Source organism: Diospyros lotus, chromosome 8 (genome assembly GCF_014633365.1).
Source record: "Diospyros lotus cultivar Yz01 chromosome 8, ASM1463336v1, whole genome shotgun sequence".
Lineage (NCBI taxonomy): Eukaryota > Viridiplantae > Streptophyta > Magnoliopsida > Ericales > Ebenaceae > Diospyros > Diospyros lotus.
In genome coordinates this window covers 26,888,635-26,906,702 of record NC_068345.1, presented here as the reverse complement: position 1 = coordinate 26,906,702, position 18,068 = coordinate 26,888,635, and the positions used below count along the sequence as shown (strand labels likewise).

General features: G+C 39.9%; 1 protein-coding gene across 6 annotated transcripts in view; it reads left to right on the top strand.

Moving 5' to 3' along the window:
• LOC127807585 (transcription initiation factor TFIID subunit 4b-like) overlaps positions 1–18,068 on the top strand; it is a 74,187-nt gene that overhangs the window by 38,228 nt on the left and 17,891 nt on the right. The window contains exons 3-13 of one of the 6 annotated variants that reach the window (XM_052345568.1): positions 429–976; positions 1,087–1,182; positions 1,351–2,178; positions 11,567–11,688; positions 11,813–11,900; positions 12,008–12,143; positions 12,266–12,321; positions 12,410–12,466; positions 12,567–12,707; positions 12,806–12,868; positions 12,963–13,224. In XM_052345568.1, the coding sequence (XP_052201528.1) occupies positions 429–976; positions 1,087–1,182; positions 1,351–2,178; positions 11,567–11,688; positions 11,813–11,900; positions 12,008–12,143; positions 12,266–12,321; positions 12,410–12,466; positions 12,567–12,707; positions 12,806–12,868; positions 12,963–13,224 (2,397 nt within the window). Of the gene's footprint in view, positions 1–428; positions 977–1,086; positions 1,183–1,350; positions 2,179–11,566; positions 11,689–11,812; positions 11,901–12,007; positions 12,144–12,265; positions 12,322–12,409; positions 12,467–12,566; positions 12,708–12,805; positions 12,869–12,962; positions 13,225–18,068 lie in introns of those variants that run through there. The other 5 variants (XM_052345569.1, XM_052345570.1, XM_052345571.1 and 2 more) reach the window with 5 other exon arrangements.

The following is an 18,068-nucleotide window of genomic DNA, read 5'->3' as shown; positions in this document are numbered from 1 at the left end:
AGAATGTTGGGATGTGTTTATTTTGTTTTGACATTATGTTGGGCTTATATATTAACTAAATTAGATGTTTCCTTCTGGTTATTTGGCTAACATCAAGGTCGCTTCATTTGAGTGTAAAGTTGGTTCTTTCTCCTCATCTTATTTAGGGCTTCCTCCATGTGTGACGTTTAAACCAAATCAGTTAGAATGGTGTGGTTGAGAGATTTGTGAGAAATGGTCATCTCTTGGAAGAGGCAATACTTGTCTAGAAGGTAGTAGCACTTCTAATTCTGAAGAATTGGAACTTTAATTCTGATCATTTAGTGGATGCCTTTGGCACCTTTAACTTGCATGTTTTTTTGACTTGTAGTGCATGTCTTTTCATTTGTTTTTCACATTCCCTGCTTTGAACTTTTGTAATTAATCATGATATGTTGAACATAAAACAGCACCTATATCTCATGGAAGCAATCACATTTCCAGTCAGTTTTTTCAACAGTGGAATCCTTCCAGTCAAGATGAAAACGTTAATGGTCAAAATTCACAAGATCTAAATGGTTCCCGGAATCAAGAGCGACATATGTCCGAAATGGAGCTAAAGCAACTTGGATCTGGGCCTGATAACCAGCATCAACAAATTGAAACCTCACAGGAACTGAATGCCATCCCTTTGCAACAGAAACAACTACAGGATAACAGTCAACAACAGCAAGTGGGGCAAAGTACCCTTCATTTTTCTCGAGCACTGGCTATACAGAATTCAGAAAAGAATCCTGTACATATCAGGGAGCCAGACAGGAAACACAATCCAGAGAGTGATTGTCAAAATCCGAACTTACAGAAGATGAATAACCAACAGGCTATGGCAGCAGAGCAGGGAATGAATTCAATGAATCGGGGGAAGCTAGTGCCTTTTGGCCTGTTGCTTCCAGTCATACAACCCCAACTTGACAAGGACAGAGCGATGCAACTGCAAACTCTTTTTCTTAAATTGAAGGTGAGTCCTGACATGAACTTTTATCCATGACTACCTAGGGATGATTTCATTATTGTTGTTGTTAATCCTATCACTTCTCTTCTAATAGTGAAGGATTCTCTATTTTTCAGAAAAATGAAATTTCCAAAGATGGATTTGTTCGGCACATGAGAAGTATTGTTGGGGACCAGATGCTAAGGATGGCAATATTTAAATTGCATGAACAGGTGATTATGAAATTGTATTTTGAGCGTCTTTATTTTGTTTGTAAATGCAATGCTAAATCCAAACTAAAAGAGTGCTCAAAACTCAAACTTGATCCAACCAATTCTTATTAGACTCTCAAGCTCTGCACAACCTAAGAATTAACAATGCCATCTGTTGGAATGAATCAGGGAGCTGTTCCACGGCCTCTTCAGAAGGGTGTCACTTCTCCTGAAGATGTTTCTCTTATGCCTTCTTCAGCTGCACAATTGAAGACACATGCAAACCTTGAAAAAATGGATAGTAATGGTCAAAAATCTCGAGAGATGGAACACCAATTTGATTTGCGTGGAATGCCAGGAAGACAAATGCCTTCATCCAATTTAAGTAACATAAACCAAGAAAAGGAGCACTCTACAATCCCCATACAAGGACTTAGCAAACAGCAGCAACAACATCTGCACTTCTCACAGTCATCTTATCCCATTTATGGAAATACAACGGGTAATTATGCTCCATTTTCTGGAGCAAATGTTGGCACTTCAGCATCATCTCTCAAACAGCAGCCTCATGATTCCCAAATGAGACCGGGTCCAGTTCATCAAAGCACTGTTACAGAGAGATCACATTCATTTATTCAACAGAAGAGAGTGCAAGGTGGAAGTGGAACTCTTTCTCACTTGACAAATAATTCAACCTTTCCTCAGAATTCACTTCATTGGCAATCATCAGCTAATAAAGAGCAGAAAGGTGGTGCTGGTTCATCAATATCATATGTTAAGCAGGAGCCCATTGACCAGGGGACTGAGCAACAGCACAAATCTCAGTTGTCTTCTCCTCAAGGATTATCTTCTTTACCTCCTGTACAGGGTGAACATGGGAATGCAATGACTGGAATTTCAAAGGATAAAGCTATTGAGATGCAGTCCTCAAGGATGGGCTTCTCAACATCTGCAAGTGCGCTGCCTCCAAATTCAATGCCGTCTTCTATGACACCGCCACTTGACCCTAATATATTGGTAATCCTGTATCAACCATGTTCATATACCTGCTTGTTTATTGTCTGAAGTTTGCATGCATGGATTCAAAATTAGGATATGATATAACCTGGTCCTACCCCTGTATGCACTCTTCCAAACTCTTAAAGCTTCATTTGTTTGTTATAGTAGCGTTCCATAATGAAAAATGTTACTCTGAAGCCCACCATGGAAGTGTACAATTATTTTGTTATCAACATATCTTTCTTGTGCATGGTTGTCTAGAGCATAGTTACTAGGTTTGCCTCCCCTTTGGAACCGCAATCTGGATCACGTGTTTCAAATTGTTGTTCTTTTCCGGCCCTGTATTATGAGAAATGTGATTCTGGACCCCAAGAATGGGGATACCAAGCTGTGTATGAACTTTGTTAAAACAATTTAAAACTAGGGAAGAAACTTGAAGTCGGAAAATTTTCAAAGAAAATTAGAGAAACCAGGGCTTGCCTACCTCACTTTCTTGCATATTCCATTGCACTTTGACAATGTCCAATCATTGCCTACCACACTTCTTGTTTGAACTAATTCCTGTGAATGAAATGTGAAAATCATAAAGTCTTTGACTCTATAGAATGCCAACTAAATGTGCATAAGTTGTACAAGAACATAGGAAAGAATTCAAAATAAAACAAAACAAATGAGCTTTTGTAATGGAAAAGTATATCCAACTATTTTGACCTAAATACAACTATAAAACATACCATGACCCAAAGTAACAAACCTATTAAGCTGATCCCCTCCATACCACAAAACCAGAACACTTAACATACCCTGTACCTGTTTTGCTTCCACGACGCAGAACAGGCCATGTTCTTGGTAACTATGGTCTAGAGACAATAACTAAGGCCAAATCTTTTGAGTTAGTATCCATGGAATTTGAATTCTGCAATTGCACATGTTACCTGCAAGATTGTAATTTGCCATGAATTAATAAGACCTAATAAAGGACATATTCCTTGCAAGGTGAGGTGGCACCTCTGCTGTATAAAACATTCTGGCTATTTCTACAGTTAATTTCCTCCTTTACATCGAATAATTTCTCCAATGGCATTCCCACTTCTACTTCCATTACCACTTTGATTTGTTTTCTTTTTGTTTGAATAGTGAACTTCTCTTAGACATTGGTCATTCCACCCAATGAAACAATAGGAGGACTAGCAGGGTAAAAGGCATCTTTCTTTTGAGCAGTTCTAATTTTTGACTTACACCTTATTAATTGCTTTTTGCACTTAGTAATCCCTTTATCTTTCACTCTCTGCATCAAGCCCCTTACTTGGTATTATTTCACCTTCACTCAAATATATGGACTTGTCAAGAAATTCGAAGATCTTCCTAGTTTAGGCAATGTACAATTAGGAGAATATATAGTTTCTAAATTTCTTTGATTGTAGATTCTTAGAAGCTACCTAGTTTGGAGATACTTTAGATCTCCTTTGTGTATATATCCAACGCATGTACAGTTCTTTTATCAATCAAGAAGAGAAATTTTCTTTCTTAACATGGTATCAGAGCCTGTCGTTACCTGGGAGAGTTTTGTTTTTTCCAGCCTTCATTGCCGTCCGTTTCTAGGACCCTCTGTTTCACCGGCCTACATAGCCATTATCTGGCCTTCATTGCCAGTGCTTAATTGCCATTCTTAGGGTTCTTCCCTATCTATCTTCATTGCCATTGCCACCAGTTCTTCCTTGTCGGTTCTTCCTTGTTGACTTCCTTGGCCATTGCCAATCGTTCTTTGGTTTGTCCCTTTCGTCTTTGTCGACTGTCCATCGCTGCCAAAGCTTGTCTTTATTGGACTTGGAGGACTCGATAATGAATGGTAGAGAGGAAACTCTCCCTTTATTAACCTGTCCACTAGGTTCTTCAAGATAGTAAAGACCATCTCTCTCTCTAGCACGTCCAATCATCCTTCTTGTGCCTTGTTCTTGAAACTCACAAAAGGATGAATGAAAAATTACATTGCAATTAGAATATGTGGTGAGTTTTTGGATTGACACATGGTTGGTGAATAGCTTAGGCACATGGAGAACATTTTTTATGGTGAGGTGATTGTTTATGAGGACCCCTTAGCCAGCCACAGCTATCACCGAGCCATCTATAATGGTTATTCTCCTATTACTAGGACATGGTGCATAGGAGATAAATATGTGGGAATAACAAGTTATATTGTTAGAATTATTAGTATATATTATAGTTATTATATGTGTGTTTTATTTTTGTAATTAGATTAAGCCTATAAGTTTAAGGCCCACTATACTTATTATAAATAACAAGTTAAGAGAGGATAGTCTCTCAGGTTTTTCCTCATAATTATTTTCTCACATGGTATTAGAGCCACCGGTGAGGAAAAAAAAACCCTAGTCCCGCTGTGTATTTTTTTCCAGCATTAGAAACCCTAGCCGTCAAACCCTACCATCACTGCCCAATACCAAAACCCCACTGTCCGGCCACCATTGGATAACACCGCCACCACCATCAAGTTCGCTGCCCCTAGATCGGCCGATCGCCGAAGACTCGCCCACGCCGAACCACCCACGCGCCGTCGCAAATTGCTGCCTCCGTCTCCACGTGCCGGCGCGTGACAGCGCGTCCGCCGGCCACTTTTTCCGGCTTCTCCAAATCTGATCGCCGGCGACTTCTCAAGCCACTTCCAGTGTCGAAACCCTCGCCATGTCTGATTTCAGTGACGTTGTTTCTGCCGGTGCTATTCCCGCTTCGGTACCTGTTGCCCCTGCCGCCTCTCAATCCTTTACTGTCTCCAATCTTGGGATAACCAATATTACCACTGTCAAGTTGATTGGGTCGGCCAATTATCTCTCATGGGCAGCCTCTGTCAAAATGTGGTTCAAAGGGCAAGGCCAAGCAGATCATCTTACCACAAAGGCTGAAAGTGTGCCAGAAGTGAATCGGGCTAGATGGGAACAAGTTGATGCCCAATTATGTAGCCTCCTATGGCAGTCTATTGATCCTTCCATCATGCAGCTCTTTCGCCCCTTTGAAACTTGTGTTGATGTGTGGAAGGAAGCTGAAGAGTGTTATACAAACGACATCCAACCTTTGTACCCTATGGTTTCTAATATCAAGAATCTCAAGCAAGAGTCGTCCATAGAATCTTATCTAGGGCAAGTTCAGGCTCTCATGCAAGAATTTGATGCTCTTCTTCCTTTCACTACGATCCGCACCGAACAGATTGCTCAACAAGAGAAGTTTTTTATGGTTATTGCTCTATCCGGTCTGAAACCAGAGTTTGACGCCATCAGACATCAAATCTTGACCAGCTCCGCTAGCCCTACCATGAAGGACTCTTTCAAAAGGTTGTTGAATATGACAGGTGCACATGGTATGTCCTCTTCTTCTCATGTTGTTCCTCCAGCCGAATCTTCAACCCTTGTGTCTCAGGCTTCAACCATAGGAGAAAATAGAGGACGCAATAATAATCGCTCACGTCCACAGTGTACCTTTTGTAAGAAACTGGGTCATCTTGAGGACAAATGCTAGAAGAAACATGGTCGGCCAGCTACTCTACTTGTATCATCTACCAGTGTAGCCCATGTATTTTAGAGCGATCCTAGTCCTGCTCAATCTCCACCGGGTTCGCAATTGGTACCTGTGTCTGCAGTTGAGTATAATGCCTTCTTGAAGTTTCAGGCTACCCAGCCGTCTCATCCTGATAATCCCGTTGCTTGTGTTGCTCAAGGCTCATCTATTAGTCCTTGGATTATAGATTCTGGCGCCACTGACCATATGTGTGGTAATGAACTTCTTTTCTCCTCACTTACTATTTTGATACCCTACCTACTGTTACCCTGGTTGATGGCACCAAAACTACAGTTAAAGGAATCGGTTAAATCACACCCACCTCGTCTTTCTCATTAAATTATGTTTTATATGTTCCTGATAGTCATTTTAATTTGATTTCAGTTAGTCAACTTACCAAAACCCTTAACTGTTCTGTTATCTTTACTCCTACCTCTGTTTGTGTTCAGGACCAGGGTACGGGGCGGACGATTGGCGTTAGGCGTGAGTCACAGGGTCACTATCATCTTGCTGTGCCTAGTTCGCTGGTAGCTTGCACCAGTGCCGCTTCTCTAGATCTTCTCCACTATCGTCTCGGTCATCCCAGCCTCTCCAAACTGAAGAAATTAGTTCCTAGTTTGTCGTCATTGTCCATGTTTAACTGTGAGTCGTGTTAGTGTGGTAAACACGCTCGTCATTCTTTTTCTCGTTGAGTCAATAATAGGGCTGAGCCTCTCTTTTTCCTTGTGCACTCTAATGTATGGGGCCCAGTCGCATCAATTCTACTCTTGGTTTTTCATATTTCGTTACTTTCATTGATGACTTTTCCCATTGCACTTGGTTGTTTCTTATGAAGAGTTGGTTCGAGTTATTTTCTATTTTTCAGACATTTATTGCTGAAATAAAAACACAGTTTGGAGTTTCTATCCGTGCTTTCCGTAGTGATAATGCCCCTGAGTATGTTTCTTCTCCATTTACTACCTTTATGACTGCTAATGGCATTCTGCATCAATCTTCTTGTCCTTACACACCTCAACAAAATGGGGTTGCTGAGCGTAAGAATCGCCATCTTATTGAGACTGCACAGACGCTTCTTTTACATGCCAATCTTCCCACCAAATTTTGGGGCGATGCTGTTCTAACTGCATGTTATCTAATCAATCGCATGCCATCTTCAGCGTTACAGGAGCAAATTCCTCATTCCCTTTTGTTCCCTACATAGCCACTTTATTCTGTTCTTCTTCGTGTTTTTGGATGTATTTGTTTTGTGCATTCTTTTTCACCTGGATAGGATAAGCTTGCTACAAAATCTCTCAAGTGTATCTTCCTCGGCTATTCCCGGTTGCAAAAAGGCTATAAGTGTTACTCTCCTGAGCCGCATCGCTGTTTTTTGTCTATTAATGTCACATTCTTTGAACATCAGTCTTTTTTTTTCGGTTGCTCAACCTGATTCACAGAGTCTTCACCATGTTTTGCCTGTTCTTTTTTCTTTTCTTCCGCTATCCTCCTCGGGTCCGTCTGTCTCCTCTGTAGCGTCTACCCTACCGTTTTCTGGTCCACCTACCATGGCTCCTCCCCTTCTTACATATCACCGTCGTCCTCATCCCGCTACCGGCGCCAGCATTCCTCCAGCCCAGGATTCTCTTAACTCGCTCTCTCCGTCTGTGGTCCCTCTTGCCTCGGATCCTGAGCTCGACAATCTCCCTGTTGCTCTTCGCAAAGGTACATGGTCTACTCGTAATTCCCATCCTATTTATAACTTTTTATGCTATGATCGTTTGTCTCCTTCTTATAGTGCATTTTTTTCGAGCCTTTCCTCTGTTTCCATTCCTAAAATCACAAGTGAAGCTCTGTCCCATCCTGGTTGGCGCCAGGCTATGTTAGATGAGATTGACGCCAGGCTATGTTAGATGAGATTGACGCCTTACATTCAAATGGTACTTGGGATTTGGTGTCTTTACCACCAGGAAAGACTCCGTTGGTTGCCGTTGGGTATTCACTCCCAAAATGGGTCATGATGGCCAGGTGGAACGTCTTAAGGCCCGCTTGGTTGCCAAAGGCTTTACACAGATCTATGGGCTAGATTACAGCGATACTTTCTCTCCTGTTGCGAAAATGGTCTCTGTTCGCCTCTTCTCTCTTTGGCTGCTACGCGTCATTGGCTACTCTATCAGCTTGATATTAAAAATGCATTTCTTCATGGTGATTTGCAAGAAGAGGTATATATGGAGCAACCACCTGGTTTTGTTGCTCCAGGGGGAGTCCAGTGTCGTCTGCAAACTCAAGAAGTCTCTCTATGGTCTGAAACATTCTCTATGGGCGTGATTTGGCAGGTTCAACACTGTGGTTCAATCCTTTAGTTTCACTCGAAGTGAGGCTGATCATTCGGTTTTCTATCGCCATTCTGCTTCCTTATGTATCTACCTTGTTATTTATGTGGATGACATTGTTATCACAGGGAGTGATTAGGTTGGAATACAGAAGCTAAAGGAACATCTACATCAACACTTTCAGACCAAAGACCTAGACCAACTTCAATATTTCTTGGGTATTGAAGTTGCTCAATCAGGAGATGGTATCTCAATTTCTCAGAGGAAGTATGCACTTGATATCTTAGAAGAAACTAGTATGGTGAATTGCAAACCAGTTGACACCCCAATGGATCCGAATATCCGACTCTTGCCGGGACATGGGAAGCTTTATTTAGACCCTGGAAGGTATAGGAGACTGGTAGGCAAGTTGAACTATCTCATAGTCACTCGTCCTGACATTGCTTTTGTTGTGAGTGTAGTTCGCTAGTTCCTTAGTTCTCCATGTGATTCTCACTGAGATGCTGTTATCCGAATTCTAAGATATATCAAAAGAGCTCCAGGTAAAGGGCTGCTTTATGAGGATAAGGGACACACCGATATTTGTTGTTATATAGATGCAGATTGGGTAGGATCTCCTTTTGATCGTCGGTCAACTTCTGGGTATTGTGTTTTTGTGGGAGGAAATCTGGTTTCTTGGAAAAGTAAGAAACAAAATGTAGTAGCCAGATCCAATACAGAGGTAGAGTATCAGGCTATGACTAATGCAACTTGTGAGCTCATCTGGCTTAAACAACTTCTGCAGGAACTCAAGTTTTGTGAAGTGTCTCCTATGAAGCTTATTTGTGATAATCAAACTGCCTTACACATTGCTTCTAATCCAGTGTTCCATGAGCGGACTAAGCATATTGAAATCGACTGTCACTTTGTTAGAGAAAAGATGATTGGAGGTGTTATTGTTACAGAGTTTGTTAACTCCAATGATCAACTTGCAGATGTCTTCACCAAATCTTTAAAGAGTGCTCAAGTGGAATATATTTGTAACAAGCTTGGTGCATATGATATCATTGCTCCAGCTTGAGGGGGAATGTTAGAATTATTAGTATATATTATAGTTATTATATGTGTGTTTTATTTTTGTAATTAGATTAAGCCCATAGGTTTAAGGCCCATTATACTTATTATAAATAACAAGATAAGAGAGGCTAGTCTCTTAGGTTTTTCCTCATAATTATTTTCTCACATATATGATTTGTGACTCCTGAGTCAATTATCCAAGCATTTGGAAGGGTTATATCCGAAGCATGAAGGGCATGAGAAGAGAAAGATATACCTATAAGGGCGAGAGTGCATGTACTTGTCCTAGTTTTCTTCTCCAATGATCGCAATATACTTCTTAATTTTTCAATCTCCTCCCTATTGAGCTCCATTGGACTTGACTATTCTTGGGGTCTTCCTTCAATAGGCTGTTGTATAATGGCCACACAAACCTGCTCTTATCCTCTCGATTGTCCATTCTTAGGAGTCTTACCATGAAGCTTCCAACACTTCTCTATGGTATGATGAGGCTTCCTGCAATAGTTAAACCATAGAGAGTCCTTGTTGTTTACTTTTGATGAATTGGATGGCTTCTTATCCTCTCTAGGTAGCTTGTTCGAGCCAAGATTATTCACAGTTGTAAGAGCTGAACTGTTTATAGTGAATGGCTCAAGCATCACGCCTCTTCGTCCTTCCTTAGCATGCACAATTGCGATTATCTCATTTAGAGAAGGTAGGTCTTCCTTTCTAGGCATTTGTACTCTAATTGCATCAAACTCCAGATTTAGTTTAGCAAGAAAGTCATAAATTCTTTTTTTTTTCAACGAAACTTTTTTGTATGAATGCATCATCATTGCACTTCATCTAAATTCATTGATAATGGTCTATCTTTTGCCACAAAATTTGCAAAAGGTTGGCATATTCAGTGATTAACCAAGGTCCTTGCTTGGTGGTTGTCACTTTTGTCTTGATCTAATAAATCTGAGCAACATCATAAACTTTGGAATATGTGAGTTTGACTGCGTCCCAAATCTCCTTGGCAATTCTCAAAACACAACTGTGTTAATGATTTCTGGCAGCATGGAGTTCCACAACCAAGACATTACCAACGAGTCTTCCTTATCCCAGACTGCATATGTAGGATCATCCTTCTTAGGCCCAGTTCTAAGTAGGTGACTCAGCTTCCCTTTGCCTTTCAGAAATGTATAGATTAACTGGGACCACTTCAAATAATCCTTTCCACTCAGTTTATATGCTACCTGAATGTTCTGCAACTCCTTGCTTGAAGCCGTGCCGTTACTTCCAACGAAAGGTGCCTAAGTCATATTTCTTGATTTGGTTGTGTCCATCATGGTTTCGGGGTTTTAAGGGTGATACTAAAGTGGATTGGAGGTTGATACCAGTTATCGAAGTTGTAGAACCAAGAAGACAGAATGAAAGCAGTGCCCGATTCTAGGAATACGAACCTAGGGCTATGATACCATGTTCAAAAGTGAACCGTTAATCCGATGTATTCTCTTAGGGTAGCATTCCCTGAATATATACAATTGATAGATGAAGAATAGAACAATAAACTAATCTCTAAAGTAGGAAATTGCCTAAACCTAATTTCCTATAATTAAGTCAACTGAAATTAGGAAACTAAGAATGAAAAGAATAAACTAAATCAAATCCCTAACAGCCAGTAATATAATCAACCAAAATATGATTTTCTAGAAAAGGAAACTGTATCTCTGTATCTTCTAACACTTTTCTTTTTCCTATCGTTATGGTAGATAATATTTCAAATTGCGATACATGCTTTTTTCTTTATATTGGAAAGTTTATACTTGGGAACATGATGTAAAATCCTAACAATTTTATCCATATCAGATTTCGCAATTCTATCATTGAAGCTTGTTTCTCTGAGTTCCAAATGGTGTTTTCTTTGGTACCTTTTTTTGTCTTCTGAATAATTTGGAATTTCATAATTGCAATCTGTAGAAAGGGAGAAAGGGAAGCGGTATTCCCGTATGTTTTATTGATACGAATCAGAAATATTTATACAAGTAGTTTCCTATGAATTCTCCTAAGATTTAGGACAAGATTACATCCCTATCATCTAGATTACAACACTAAAAGATAAATCTAAGAAATAATACAAGATAATACACAGCAAGAAATAAATAAAACAAAATAAATAGGAAGATGATAATGGATGATTATCTTGGAATCTTCAAAGTTTGGCTCGGTCCTGTTTTTATTTCTTCAACACAATCTATTCTAGAGATGGCATGCAACTTCGGTGTCTAGTTTCCTTTTTGGAGTTCATTATTTAGATTCAAGCATATCTGATATAGTTGTAGTGAATCGGTTGGTTTCTTCTTTTCTTCCTTACTTCTAGGGTCACTAACGGGGATAAATTTTTTAGGAGGAGATATTTATTTTCATTACTGATATTTGCTTGTCCATGTTGGTTTGCTGTTGAAACTGTCTGCTCACTGTTAATTAGTTTTGTTGCTTTTATAATTCAGTTAAATTCTCGGACCCCATCTGCAATATCTCCAGTTAATAATGCAAAGACACCCCTGAAAAAACCTTCTGTGGGCCAGAAGAAACCACTTGAAACCTTCAATTCTTCACCACCTCTACCAAGGTAATATAAATTGTTCTCTAGCAAGATGGACATTATTTTGATTGATTGGTGCTTAGTTTCTTCCTTATCAAATTATCAACTTTTCCTTATCTTAATTGGCATGCATTTATTGGATTTCTACCAGTAAGAAGCAAAAAGTATCTGCAGCCTTGTTGGACCAAAGCATTGAACAACTCAATGATGTAACTGCCGTCAGTGGAGTTAATCTTAGGGTAATATATTTTGCCATCAATATTTATATGGTTATAAAGTATTTGCTAACAATTGCAATGGCAGAATTGATCTCAGGAGCTCACACTTGATATGTCATGTAAAATAGGAAGAGGAAGAACAACTGTTTTCTGGGCCCAAAGAAGAAAGTCGAATCTCAGAAGCCTCTAGAAGGGTTGTGCAAGAAGAAGAAGAAAGGATGATTCTGCAGACAATTCCCCTCCAAATGAAATTGGGAGAAATCAGTTAAAGCTTTATTTTTGATGAAATTGTTATATTATGTGATTTTATGAATTTGGTTGCCAGAGGCAAAAACAATTACAAAAGTGCACAACTTGACGTTATTGAACAAATGTATTTGTTGCAGTGTCAAAATGCAGTGTTAAGAGTATGAGCAATGATGTGGAGCGATGCTTGTCATTGGTAAGATATTTGTCCCTTCTGATTTTTATTTATTTATTTATTTATTTATTTTGTCCTTTTATCCCTTTCTTATGCAAATGAATGATAGTGTGTTGAGGAAAGAATGCGTGGATTGATAACTAATCTGATCAGACTGTCAAAACAGGTTAGTTTTTCTCTTTTGCTTGTTTTCTTTTTGAGATAAACTATAAAGAAAGAGAGGAAAGTTGGCCAGCAATTTTGGTGATCTGAAGTGAATTTTGCAGCGGGTTGATGTTGAAAAGGCAAGGCACCAAATGTTTATTACGTCAGATGTTCAGAGACAAATCATGGAAATTAACTCAAAAACCAGGGAAGAATGGGATAGAAAACAGGCTGAAGCAGAGAAACTCCAAAAGCTCAATGAAGTTAGTGTTTCTTAAAATACTCGTTAATTTCAGTGGTGCATTTGTCTGTATGATTGTTTATTCCTTGAATTTTGTTATGTTTATGTATCTAAATTCAGCCAGAAGGTAATGCTGGAGATGCGGAGAAGGAGAAAGATGAAGGTCGTGCCAAAGGACTGAAGGTATCAAGGATGATTAATTTTCAGCCAGTATATTTGCTCAACTAAAAAAAAAAATGAAAAATTGAACTTGTATGTTTTGAACTTATATTTCAAGTCAAACAAAGAAGAAGATGACAAAATGCGGGCAACAGCTGCAAATGTTGCTGCCCGAGCTGCAGTTGGAGGGGATGATATGCTGTCAAAATGGCAGCTGATGGCTGAGCAGGCCCGGCAGAAACGAGGAGGAAGTGATGCTGCTTCTAGTTCTCAGCAGGTCAAAGATGTGAGCCATAGGCCTCCACCAACAACTGAAAAGAATGCAACAGACAATCAAGAAGCAGAGAGAGGGGGGCAGTCAACTGCTACTATGACATCTGGTATCATTTCCCCACTTAAATATTAGAATTACATACTGCTCAACTTTAAACATCATCAAATTCAGAACATGCAATGCCGGAACTCATTGTTGGTATGAGCATGTGTTCATTTATTTGGACATTTCAGTTCAACATATGGTTTTATCATAGTTTCAGTTAGCCACAGTACCAATGGGTATACAATTTGCGCCCTTGATATACACTCATGCGAGTTATTAAAAGCTACTCTACTTAACATAAAAAGCTTCTACAACGTACACAATCATGGTAACCAATAATTGTTGATGGTGTTTCATGGATGTACTGAGCATCAGCGCTAACAAAATACATTCATGGGTATGTGTTACTTGCCAAATAATTACAGAATACATGCATAAACTTGTTAAAGCAATGCTAACTTCTATAAATGGTTGGATCATGCCTTGTCCTGTCCTGTTTTAGGAATTCTGATCCTTTTACCTTGAACAGCCTCCGCGCCCAAATCTCTTTCTGATGCATGATTAAGCCAGGAAATTATCCTGTGTTATGGCTTGTTGAACCACCAATTTTTCAGTCCCAGATGGGCTTAAAGATTTTTTTTTTTTTTTGGTGATTAGGTACATATACAATAACATATCAAGCCTAATCCCACTAGGTGGGATCAGCTACAAGAATTCAACCTTGCCAATCATTTCTATTCAAGGCTATATCCTTATAACCCATATCATACCTAAGAGTCTATCGCCAAACTTTTCTTGGTCTTCCTCTACCTCTTTGCTAAGACTTGTTCTATTCCATTCACCTCATAGGAGCCTCTGTTGGCTTTCTTTTCATATGACTAAGTTATCTTAATCATGGACATTCAACTCAATGCTAAGATTATCTCCTCTCTTCCCAAGTCATGATGTGAGAGTTCCACTATTGTAACAACAAATAGTCAACCTTCTCTAGTTTCCTCAAGTGCTAGAGGGCCTTAACAAATCTCCATTTCTGTAGCAAAAATAAACCCTAGCAGTTAATGCTAGAACAACCTCCTCTCTTGATGATGAGCAATACAGTGAGAATAAATTTCACAACTTTGTTTGTAATGATAGAAAATATATAACAATGAATCAATAATCCCTCAATGAATTGGATTGAATTTCTCCAGAAAAGGCTTAGTTTTTTCAGGGTATGAATCAAGATCTAGAAGTGGGCTCAAAACAAAATGCATGCTCAATGATTTTGTGAAATATTGGTTCTTCTAAAACAATTTTAGGTCAAGCTATTTATGGTTGATCCATGGTTTGACCTTTAGAATTGAGAAAAAGAAAAGATATTAGCAATCAAATTGATTTGTGTAATCTTTGGAGCTAATTTCATGTTTTCTATTTTGACAATACAGTTGGCTAGTTCAGATCTAAAAGGTTTTATGGCTATTTCATTTGGCTACAAGATGCATCCAGTTGGCTAAATTGAAGTTTGCACTTAAACTCAAAACTCTTTGCTCAAATTCAATTGACTGAAAAGACCATGTAGTAGGCTGAGATGACATTCAGGTGACTGAAGATAGGTGTTGAGTCTTTACAGTAGAAAGGACCTTGGAAAGTGTCAGATCCTCAAAGATCTGGCAATGATCAATTGGGAGATCCTTCTGAATTGACAATGAGAACCGAAAATTCGAGAGAATTCCCTAGAAAATGAGAACGGTCAGATTGAGAAAGAGATCAGAAAGATGAGAGAGAGAGAAATGTAGAGAATTGTGTATTCAATATCTGGATGCTTCTCGCTGTGGGATGGGTTTCAATTTATACCCATTCCTCGCGTACAAGTGGTCTTTCCCACCCAAAGGCTAATTACAAATAGCCTAACTACCTTTTGTTATTTACTTTCTACTACTCTTCCACTGGCATCGTTATATTTTACTTAAGTGCCCTCCTAGTATGTAACAATACCCCCCCTCTTGAGGCATTTCTTATCCTTAAGAAATGGTCAGCAAGCTGGCTGCTTGCGGAAACTGGTTAAGCAAATCTGGTAAGTACTCCCAAGTGCTGTCATCCCCATGACTCTTGGACCACCTTACTAACACTTGCACAATGGGTGCATCATGGCGGTAGATCACCTGCCTATCCACTATTGTTGTTGGTTCTGGAGTACCATGGGCTTCCTACACTTTTGAAGGTAGTTGGGAACTCACCTGCTGCTCTCCCACTGCTTTCTTAAACAAGGACACATGGAAGACGGGATGTATCTGTGTTTCCTCCGGTAGCTGCAGTTTATAGGCCACCTTGCCAATCTTGGCCACAATTGTGAAGGGATCGAAGTATCTCGAGCTTAGTTTAGAAATGGGGCTTGTAGTCAGGGATCTTAGGTGAGGACCTCTCAGCTTCAAGTACACTTCCTCCCCTACCTCAAATTCTCTCTCACTTCTTCCTTTATATGCCAATTGTTTCATACGGTTCTGAGCCATAGCTAGGTGTTTCTTGAGCTGTTGTAGGACTTGTTGTCGCTATTGTAAGTGCTCGTCTACTGCAGCTACGCTTGTGGGTCTTGGGAGGGCTAGGTAGTAGTGGTGGCTTGTAGCCAAAGAGAGTCTTGAAAGGGGACCTCTTGATAGCACTGTGGTGGTTGGAATTGTACCACAACTATGCTACTGAGAGCCATTTGTGCCAGCTATTTGGGTTCTCAAAACATAGACAACAAATGTAGGTTTTCCAAGCATTGGTTGATCCTTTTTGTTTGCCCATCTGTTTAAGGATGATAGGCAGTGGAGAGGTTTAACTTAGACCCCAAGGCTTTCCACAGGGCCTGCCACATAAGGCTGGTGAATATTTTGTCCCTGTCCAAGACAATCATTTTAGGGATGTCATGCATCTTAACCACCTAATCTAGCAAAAGTAGGGCCACTTCTTGGGCAATGTAGGGGTGAGTGAGGCTTAAGAAGTGGCCAAACTTCATGAATCGGTCTACCATAACAAGGATGTAGTTCTTCCCTTCTGACTTCAGTAAACCCTCTACAAAATCCATCGACATATTCTCTCATGCCTGGCTTGGAATGAGGAGTGGTTGCAGTAGCCCTGGGTAAGCTACCGTCTCGTGTTTGCACCTTTTACACACTTCACAAGCTAGCACATTCTACATCACTTCTTCCTTGAGCTTTGGCCAATAAAACAGTTGTTTCACCTTATGATAGGTGTTCTGGACGCCTGAATGTCCCCCCATTGGGGATTCATGTAGAGCCTGGAGAATTTTTCTCTTCAATTCTTCGTTGCCCCCTATCACAAGTCTTCCTTTACACTTGATCACCCTATTTTCATAGGTGTACCCTTGTTTACTCCTAGGATCTATAATCAATTGCTCCCAAAGACTTTTTACCCGTCCATCTTTTTTATAACTCTTTGCTATTTCCTGGCACCAAGTGGGTATTACAGTTGTAATAGAGGCTACCATCCCTTCCTCCATACATCTAGATAGGGCATCTGTTGTCACATTCTCCTTACCCTTTTTGTACTGAATTACATAATCCAAACCCATAAGCTTAGTCATCCCTTTCTTCTGTAAATGGGCATGGAGCTTCTGTTGCAGCAAAAATTTTAGGCTCTCATGGTCAGTTTTTATAATGAATCTTCTACCCTCCAAGTAATACCGCTATTTATCCACTGTAAATATCACTCTGCCAACAATTCTTTTTCACAGATACCTAGGCCTGCATGCCTTGGAGCCAAGGCTTGGCTTATAAAGGCAAGGGGTCTTCCTTCCTGCATCAAGACAACCCCTATTTCCACCCCACTAGCATCTGTTTCGACTACAAAAGTCTTTATCAAAATCCGGCAGACCTGACACTAGAGCTTCACTCATTTTTTTCTTTAACAACTCAAAAGCATTTTGTGCCTTTGGACCCCATACAAAACTATCTTTTTTTAGCAAATCTGTCAGCAGTTTACTGATGGTCCCATATCCCTTCACAAACCTTCAGTAGTAACCCGTCAGCTCTAGGAATCCTCTCAAGATCTTAAGTGATGTAGGCCTTGGCCAACCAATCATGGTTGCCACCTTGTTGGGGTTAGTGCTCACTCCCTGTCTAGATATTATATAGCCCAAATATTCCACTTGAGTTTGTGCAAAGGCACAGTTTGACCTCTTGATATACAGTCTAATGAGTTTTAAAATCTCGAATGTAGTCCTTAAGTGTTTTAAGTGAAGGTTAAAGTTGGGGCTATACACCAAAATGTCATCAAAGAATACGAGTATGAAATCTCGAAGGTGGGGTTCAAAAATTTGGTTCATCAAAGATTGGAAGGTGGCAAGGGCATTTGTTAGGCCAAAGGGCATTACAAGAAATTCGTAATGGCCTTGATTAGTGCAGAAAGCAGTTTTAGGTATATCAAGGGGATTCATTCGAATTTGATGATAACCGAATCTTAGGTCGAGTTTAGGTAAAATGGTGGCATGGCTCAATTCGTCTAATAAATCCTCAATAAGAGGGATTAGAAATTTGTCTTTGATGGTGGCTTCATTTAGTTGGCGGTAGTCGATGCAAAACCGCCATATTCCATTTTTTTTTTACTAGCAACACAAGGAAAGTAAATGGGCTGTGGCTAGGTCTAATGAGAGATTTTTGGAGCATCTCTCTAACCAGGTTCTCTATAACGGTTTTCTAGTTAGGGGGCTATCTATAGGCACAGACATTAGTTAGGTCGGTGTTGGGTTTAAGATGGATCGTGTGGTCAATAGGTCTAGTTGGGGTAGGGCTACTAGTTCTACAAACGGAGTTTCAAATTCAATAAGTAGCATATTAAGGAGGTCAGTTTGATGTACCTCGAGGTTAGCTTGAGGAGTTGTGCTAACCGTCAGCATGAATTCTCCCTCCTCCAATTCATCGTCCC